The 9,436-nt window shown below is 37.8% G+C and overlaps 1 protein-coding gene across 1 annotated transcript; it reads left to right on the top strand.

Annotated features, from left to right (window-relative positions):
• Positions 1–8,000: 8,000 nt before the first annotated feature.
• Positions 8,001–8,877, top strand: LOC138157257 (large ribosomal subunit protein eL8-like). Its single transcript, XM_069082808.1, has 2 exons — positions 8,001–8,530; positions 8,649–8,877. Exons 1-2 carry the CDS (start codon positions 8,015–8,017, stop codon positions 8,811–8,813), a joined length of 681 nt encoding a protein of 226 aa, XP_068938909.1. The 5' UTR covers positions 8,001–8,014; the 3' UTR covers positions 8,814–8,877.
• The last annotated feature ends 559 nt before the right edge of the window (positions 8,878–9,436 follow it).

Below are 9,436 nucleotides of genomic sequence, written 5' to 3'. Positions count from 1 at the left end.
CAGAGAAAGTAGGAGTCAGGTAGTGAACTCATCAATGAAGGAAGATATAATAGGGATTGGTAGACAATGGCCATCAGGATCTCAATTAGCTGACAAAGCTAGATACTGTGAATCTCAAAGGAGTAGAGATTGCTGAGTGATGGCGCTAGGGGGTATTTTGCTTAATCAATTTTACTAGAGGGCAATGTAATATTATGACTGTAACTTTTTGGGGGATGGAGAGAAGGTGAGAATCACAATTTCCTTACCCCCTCATCTTTATACCTTAAATCACAGCTATTATCAATCCCTTTCTAGAGTGGGATCTTTCCCTCTCTACCAGACATATGCAACCAAAAGAACCCTTGCTTACTTCTGTCTTACCAGTTGCGAATGACATCACATACATGGAATGATATCACATATATAGAAAATATCACATCTGGAGTACTGGAAGGACACTGGCAAATAGGGAATATCCAAAATTGAACAGCCAAGATGATGAAGGACCTTAAGTGATGCTGAAGGACCTTAGGTTCATGCCATAGGAGGATCATCTAAATGAACAGAGGATGGTTAGCCTCCAGAAGATGCAAGAGAAAATAGCAATCATCCTCAAGCTTTTGGAAAACTACCATGTGAAAAAAGAAGGGGAAAGTCTTATTCAGCCATACCCTAGAGGACAGAAGTAAGAACTCTGGGCAGAAGGGACAAAGATGCACTTATAAGGCTCCATGACAGGGAAAAAAAACCATCTTTACAATTGGAGATGCCCCAAAGTGCAAAGAGGGTAATGAGTTTCCTTTTATTTGAGATCCTTAAACAAAGGCTGGATGGCCACATGTTCAGTATTTTGTAGAGGGCATTTGTTTTCAGTTATGCATTAGACTAGTTAGGTGGGACAGTGGATAGTGCACTGGACTTAGAATCAAGAAGACTCATCTTCATGAGTTCAAATCCAGCTTACTAGCTATGTGACCCTGGGCAAGTCACTTAACCCTGTTTAACCCAGTTCCTCATGTCTAAAATGAATTGGAGAAGGAAATGGCAAACCACTCCAATATCTGCCAAGAAAACCCCAAATCAGGTCACAAATAGTCAGATATGACTGATGTGACCAAAAAGAACAAAGATAGGCCCTGAGGTTCCTTCTAACTCTATGATTCTGTGACTAAGCCTTGGCAGAAGCAGCCTAATGAAGAAAATACAGCTTCTAGACTTGGAATCTAAAGACACAAGCTCAAATGCCACCTCAGACATTTACGAGCTGTGTGACTCAGAGTAAATCTCTCAATGTCTCTCTATATATACTTCAGGTTTTGTGTTTTTCCATCTCTGAAATGAAGGCATTAGACTAGATGGCCATGAAGGCCCCTCTCAATCTCTGATCCCTTTCTAATGTGTCAGGGCTGGCATGGATCTGGAGGATCTTGAATCTTGCTCCTCTGTGCTATATGCTGTCTCTCTAAAATCCATACTGATTTCCAAGGAACTTTACATTGTCTTTTGGGAAGGGGAGGGGCATAAAGCTGAAGCAGACTATTTCTGACTGAAGGTTTTCTTGGTGAACCTGTTAAGCATTTACCTGTGTGAAAGAGGAGAGGAATGGGCCATATGGTGCTGCTAATGACATCCCATTCTATAGCATCAGGAAACCTGAAGCCCTGCTATCCTCTCTCTCGTATTACTCAAGTATGTAATACACTGATTCATAATTAATGTGTTTGATCTATTGGAGTGTCTATTTACATTCCCATTTTTTGCCCTTCACAGAAACAAAAACTTGGCCTGTGAAAGTTACAAGGTTTTTCATCACTGTATGCACTCTCTCTCTCTCTCTCTCTATCTTTCCCTCTCTGTTTCTGTCTCTGTCTCTCTCTTTCCCTCTCTGTCTCTGTCTCTGTCTCCCTCTCTCTCTCACCTACTCTCTGTCTCTGTCTCTGTCCCTCCCCCCTCTTTCCCCACACACCCCAACACCAAAAGGAGAGGCAGTCTGGTGTGGCAGATAGAGGGCCAGGATCTAGTTTCAAATCCTGTCTGATGCATGTTAGGTTTGAGAAGATACTCAAATGATTCAACCTTTCACTGCCTGAGGCAACTCTAAGATGATAAATTATGGACCTGTTGCTGATCTGTGTTGACAGAGGGAGTTTCCCCAATGGGAATCCCTCCCCACTTATGAGAGAACTTCACCTATCAAAAAGGAACAAACCTATGCATACAAGAAAACTACTCTGAGTAACTATGTCCTAGTTGAGGGTGACTATGAGCGCTGATTAACTCACCTTTGGACATTTGTCAGTTTAAGCATGTTGTCCTCTTCCCTGGGTTTTGTGAAGGTGTTTTCTGCAGACAATAAAGTGACTTTAACATAAAACTGTGATTCATATGATCACAGATTTAGACCTGGTAAAGTGCCTTGGAGGTCATCTGGATAAGAAAAGTAAATCCAAGGAGGTTCTGTGACTTGTATAAGGTTGTTGTTGAGTTATTCAGCTGTGTTAGACTCTTTGTGACCCCATGGACCACAGCACACCGATACTGTCCAAGAGGTTTTCTTGCCCAAGATGCTGGAGTGATTTGCCTTTCCCTTCTCCAGTGGATTAAGGCAAACAAAGATTAAGTGACTATAAAGCTAGTAAGTGTCTGAGTGTGAATTTGAATTTAGATCTTCCTGACCCCAGGCCTAGTTCTCTATCCACTGGACCACCCAGATGCTGTTACATGGGAAGCAATTTCCAGAGGCTAAATTTGAACTTGGGTTCTCTGATTGTAGATCATATACAAAGTATAATTTACACATGCACACACACACTCACACTCACACACACACACACACACACACTGAACAAAGTTTGGAGCTGGAATGGACCTTAGATTATCTATTATAAACTTATTTTATAGATTATAGAACAACTAAATTAGAAGGGATCTTAGAAATCAATGGTAAATCCTCTATTTGACAGAAGAGGAAACTGAGGTGTCAGAAAAGTAAAGAGATGGGATTTGAACCCTGGACATGTGATTCCAAATCCAGCATTCTTTTTGACCATATTATTTGTCATCTAACCAGACAATTACTTCATGAGTACCTCCTTTATTACATCACAGATACTGTGGAACATGCAATGGAATATTTATTAAAAAAAAAAAAAAAGATGAGATTCCTACCCTCAAGAAATGCATAATCTAATTGGAAAGACAAAACCATACAAGTAAAAAAGATAATTAGCAATACACAAGGTTCTTAAATTGAAGTCTGTGAGCTAGGTTTTTTTTTTAAACTATATAACTGATTTCCTTTGTAATCCTATATTTATGCATTTAAAATCTATTCTGAGAAAGGATCCAGAGGTTTTACCAGATTGCCCAAGGGTACCCATGTTGGCAAAAAGGTTAAGAAGCCAAGCTGCTAGCCAGTTTGCCAATGCCAATGCCAATGCATCGTAACCAAACTCCACTACAATGTTGCAAAGCCCTGATGTAATATCACTTGTATCTTTCATTTATAACACTTTTTTGTTCCTATGGCACTAATAGCTTGTAAGATATTGTTTCTCCCAATGCTATGTCTTTGTATATTTGTATATGTGTAGCCAATCAATCAATCAATTAACATACATTTTTTTTTAAGCAATTAGGGTTAAGTAACTTGCTCAAGGTTACATGGCCAGTTATTTTTTGTGTGGGTGTTAAGTATCTGAGGTGGAACCTATGCCAGGTCTCCCGACTCCAGGGCCCGTGCTCTTACTCACTGCGCCACCTAGCCGCCCCTAAACATACATTTATTAAATACCTATGATGTACTAGGAACTTTGATAGCCACTGGTAATAAAAAGACAAGTCCCTGATTAACAGCATTAAATATAGCTAATATGTCTACATGTAAGTGTCAAGTAAGAGATGAAGACAATAAGTAATATAAGAAGGAAGAAAACAAGCATTTACTAAGTACCTGCTATGTGCCTGATACTGCTAATATGTCAAATACATCACATTTGATCCATACAACAAACTTGGCAAGTAGGTTGTTGTTTTTAAATTTTTTCTCAGTCAAGGAAAAGCAAAATTTATTAAAGATTTGCCATAATGGGGTAGACTCTTAAGGATCCTGAGTATTTGTGATGCTTGTCAACACAAGCGGGCCAGAAAAATCTGAAAGAGTCTGTGCTAGATCGAACCTTAGCCAGGTAGGGTTTTTTTTTTACATTTAATTAAAAAATTTTTTTTAAACAATCTTTTCTTTTTAAATATTGAGTTCCAAATTCTCTCCCTCTATGCAACCATCAATTATATATGTGAAATCATGCAAAATATATTTCCATACTGGCTATTTTTTTTAAAGCAAGAAAAAGAAAGTGAGAAAATCATACTTCTTTTTACACACAGAGTTCATCATATCTCTCTCCAGAGCTGAACAGCATTTTTTTTCATCATGATACCTTTGTAATTATCTTGGACCATTTTACTGATCAGAGTAGCCAAGTCTTTCACAGCTGATCACCATCACAACATTGTTATTACTATGCACAGTCATCTTCCAGTTCTCATTTACTTTGCATCGATTCATATAGATCTTGTGATATTTTTCTGAAAACATCTTCCTTGTCATTTCTTATAGCCTAACAGTACTCCATCATAATCACATGCCATAACTTGTTCAATGATTCCCCAATTGATGGGTATCCCCTCAGTTTCCAATTCTTTGCCACCACAAAAAGAGCTGCTACAAATATTTTTGTATATATAGGTTCTTTTCTTTGATCTCTTTGAAATACAGACTTGTATTACTGGATCAAAGGGTATGCACAGTTTTATAGACCTTTGGTTATAGTTCCAAGTTGTTCTCCAGAATGGACCAGTTAACTATTTCACAGAGTTCGTTAGGGTACCTCACCACTCCACCCTCTCCCCATCCCCTCCAGGATTTGTAATTTCTAATAGGTGTGAGGTAGAATATCAGAGTTGTTTTAATTTACATTTCTCTAATCAATAGTGATTTAGAGAATTTTTTTCATATGACTATAGATAGCTTTGACTTCTTCTTCTGAAAACTGCTTATATCCTTTGACCATTTGTCAAATGGGGAATAGCTCTTATTTTTTATAAATTTGACTTACCTCTATACTAAGTATATATTTGAGAAGTGAGGTGTTTATTAGAGAAACTTGCTGTACAAATTTTTGATATTACTTCATTATCTGTGGTATCTTTAAGCATAATGTAGTTTCCCTAATCATCTCTTTTAATTGGTTCTATTTTTACTTTTGCTTTGTCTGAGATCGTGATTGCTATTCCTGCCTTGTTTTGTTTTGTTTGTTTGTTCTTTTTTTTTTACATAAGCTGAAGCATATTAGATTCTGCTTTCTTTATTTTAACCCTGTGTGTCTTTTTGTTTCAAATGTATCTATTACAGACTACATATTGTTGGATGCTGGTTTCTAATCAATTTTGCTATCTGCTTCCATTTTATGGTTGAGTTCATTTCATTCACATTCATAATTATGATTGCTGTGTATTTCCCTTTATCTCATTTTCTTCTGTTTCTTTTTCCCTCTCATTTTCTCCTGTCCTTCCTCAAAAATCTCTTTTGCTTCTAATCACTGCCTCCCTTCATCTGCCCTCCCTTTTATCATCCTCTTTCTCTTCCCTTCTTCCTCCCCTATTTCTCTATTAGGTAAGTTATATTTCTATATGCAACTGAATATGTGTGTGTCGATGTATATATGTGTATACATACATATATTTATATTTATCCATATATATGTATATATCTGTGTATATACATACACACACATACTTTCCTCTTTGAACCAGTTCTAAAAAGAGTAAGATTCAAGCACTATGTGCCATCCCTCCCCCATTTCCCCTTATATTATAAAAAGGTCTTCTTTATACACCTCTTGCATATGAGAAAAATTTCCTAATTCTACTTCTCCCTTCCCCTTTCTCCCAGTGTATCCCTCTTTCTTATCCTTTTATTATTTTTGATGGGGTAGGGGAAATCATTTTAACATCAACTCATACCCATGTCCTTTGTCTATGTAAACTCCTTTTAACTCCTCTAATAATGACAAAGTTCTTAGGAGTTACATGTATTATCTTCCCATATAGGAATGCAAAGAGTTTATTGAAACCCTTATAATTTTTCTTTCATGTTTAGCTTTTTATGCTTCTCTTGAGCCTTGTGCTTAAATGTCAGATTTTCTACTCAGCTCTGGTCTTTTTTTTTTTTTTACATCAGGAATGCTTGAAAGTCCTTTATTTCAATAAATATCTATTTCCCCCCTTAAAAAATTATGCTGTTTTGCTAGGTAGATTATTATCTCTTGTAATCTTAGCACTTTTGTCTTCCAGAATATCATATTCCAAGCCTTCTGCTCCTTTAAAGTGGAAAATGCTGAATCTTGCACATTCCTGACTGTGATTCTACAATTGAATTCTTTCTTTCTGGCTGCTTGAAGTATTTCCTCTTTGACCTCAGAGCTCTGGAATTTGACTATAATATTCTTGGGAATTTTCATTCAGGAGGTAATCCATGGATTCCTTTAATTTCTATATTACCCTCTAGATCTAAGATATCAGGGTGGTTTTCCATTATAATTTCTTGAAATTATAGCCTCTTTCTTTGATTATGACTTTCAGATAGTTTAATAATTCTAAAATGATCTCTCTTTGATCAATTCTTTTTCTAATGAGATATTTCACATTTTCTTTTTTTTTTTTCCTATTCTTTTAACTTTGCTTTATTGTTTCTTGATATGTCATGTAATCATTAGCTTCCACTTGTCCAATCTAATTTTGAGGTATTATTTTCTTCAGGGAGATTTTGTACCTCCTTTTGCATTTGGCCAATTCTACTTTCTAAGGAGTTCTATTCAGTAGATTTTTGTGCCTCTTTTAAGATTAGGCCAATTCTGTTTTTTTAAGGCATCATTTTCTTCAGTATTTTTTTTTTTGTGTGTGTGAATATGTCTCTTTTACTAAGCTACTAGTTTTCTTTTCACAATTTTCTTGTGTTACTCTCATTTCTTTCCTCAAATTTTCCTCTACCACTCATCTTTTTCCTTAACTCTTCCAGGAATTGTTGTTGGGTTTGGGTTTAATTAGCACTTTGAGGCTTTTTAGTAACTGTTTTCACATTATTGTATTCTGAGTTTATGTTTTGGTCTTCCTTGACACCATAGTAGCTTTTTGTGGTTAAATTATTTTTGTTTTTGTTGTTGTTTGCTCACTTTTCTAGCCCATTTCTTGATTTTGAACTTTATGTTAAAGCTGCACTCTGCTTGCTTTGGGGTGGGAAGGAACTGTCTCAAACTTCAGGCTTTTTTATGCCATAGTTTTTCAGAGCTCTTTGTAGGGATCAGCAAGTTTGTGTTGCTTCAAAGGTGGTGTGATTCTGAAAGAGGTATGGTCGTTGCTCTCCTGGTTTGCACTCTGGTCCTTACTCAGGAAGGGACCTTGGTCCCCTACCAGCACAAGTGCTGACTCTCCTATTTGCTTTGGAACTGTAACCAGGGACCTTGTTCCCTTGTGACCAGCCGCAAGTGTTCCTTTCCATGTTGTGACTATAACCCAGAACTGTATATGGACAAAAAAGTTGTCAGTCAGTTCCAGTTGTACCCAATGACAACAAAGGGTTCTCTGGAATCTCTTTCTGACAAGTTATCCAAGCCCCTTAACCATCTCTGACCTGAGCATTCCTAAAGCTGTTACTGCAGTATCTATTGCCTGTGTTGCATGTGTGGGCTCAGGATAGGCCTCTGCCCTGGTGTCACAGACCTTTCCTGCTGATCTCTTAAGGTTTCTTAGGCTGGAATAATGTCTCACCTCAACCTTTTGTTGTCTCTGCTGCTCCAAAATTTGACCTGAGGTCTTCTTTTAAAGTTGTTTGGAGAGGAATGTTGGGAGAGTTCAGATGGATGGTTTCCCCAATCCACCGTCCTGGCTCTCTTCAATAATTGATATCCCTATTTTAGAGTTGAAGAAACTGGGGAAGGTAGAAGTTGTGGCTTGGCTCGTTCAGCTGGCCAAGATGCCAAAAGGGAAGAAGGCCAAGGGGAATTATGTGGCTCCGGCCCCTGCTGTAGTAAAGAAGCAGGAGGCCAAGAAAGTGGTCAATCCTTTCTTTGAGAAGCATCCCAAGAACTTTGGCATTAGTCAGGACATCCAGCCCAAAAGGGACCTTACTCAATTTGTCAAATGGCCTCAGTACATTAGACTGCAGCGTCAAAGGTCTATCCTTTATAAGCGTTTGAAGGTTCCGCCAGAAATTAACCAGTTCACCCAAGCTTTGGATCGTCAGACAGCTACTCAACTGCTTAAACTGGCTCACAAGTATAGACCAGAGACAAAGCAAGACAAGAAGCAAAGGCTGCTGGCTCGGGCTGAACAAAAGGCTGCAGGCAAAGGAGATGTCCCCACTAAGAGATCACCTGTTCTCAGAGCAGGTGTTAACACTGTTACTACCCTGGTAGAAAACAAGAAAGCACAGTTGGTAGTGATTGCTCATGACGTGGACCCCATTGAGCTAGTGGTCTTCCTATGTCTTGTGACGGAAAATGGGGGTTCCTTACTGTATTATCAAAGGTGAAGCAAGACTCGGACGCTTAGTTCACAGAAAGACCTGCATGAGCATTGCCTTCACACAGGTTAACCCTGAAGATAAGGGAGCCCTGGCTAAGCTGGTGGAAGCCATCAAAACCAATTATAACGACAGATATGATGCGATCCATCGTCACTGGGGTGGCAATGTTCTGGGTCCAAAATCAGTGGCTCATATTGCCAAGCTGGAAAAGGCAAAAGCTAAGGAGCTTGCAACCAAATTGGGTTAAATGTGTATTTGATTTTCCTTTGTAAAAATAAAAATTTAAACAAAATGAAAAAAAAAAAAAAGAAGTTGTGGCTTGCCCAGAATCACATAGCTAACAAATGTCTGAGTCCAGATTTGAACTCAGGTCTTCCTGACTCTAGGCCTACTTTGGCAATCAATGTTCTATAGCAGCATTTGACTCAAGTACTGCAAAATGAAGTCATAAAAGCTCTTCTTAAATGATGTGTCTCATACATATGTACTATCATTCAAAACTTCATGACAAATGAAAACACAGAAATGACTGGTCATTAACTGCTGAATAGCAGCATCCATTGATGTATAAAACAAGGAGACATATACTCATTCAAGGGTTGTCTGGTATGAAGTCCAATTAGATAAAGAATTACTTACCTACATGGAAATTCTCCAAATGCTTCTGTTTTCAAATGTATAATCTATCCTATTCTTTTTTCTATTCTTAATTCATAAGGTTTTTAATATAAATCTTTTATATTCCTATCACATATGCTTGCATATCACAGAAAATGTATACATTTTAAAAGACTCTTAATCTAAGAAAAGCCTTCAAGTACCAGTTGAAACCTCATTTAAACCTTCATCATTTCATGAAGGTTTCCTTCC

Source organism: Petaurus breviceps, unplaced genomic scaffold (assembly GCF_028583685.1).
Source record: "Petaurus breviceps papuanus isolate PSGF00001 unplaced genomic scaffold, PetGlider_PUasm1.0 171, whole genome shotgun sequence".
NCBI classification, from domain to species: Eukaryota; Metazoa; Chordata; class Mammalia; order Diprotodontia; family Petauridae; genus Petaurus; species Petaurus breviceps.
The sequence above is the reverse complement of the archived record's forward strand: the minus strand, read 5'-3'. Positions and strand labels throughout refer to the sequence as shown.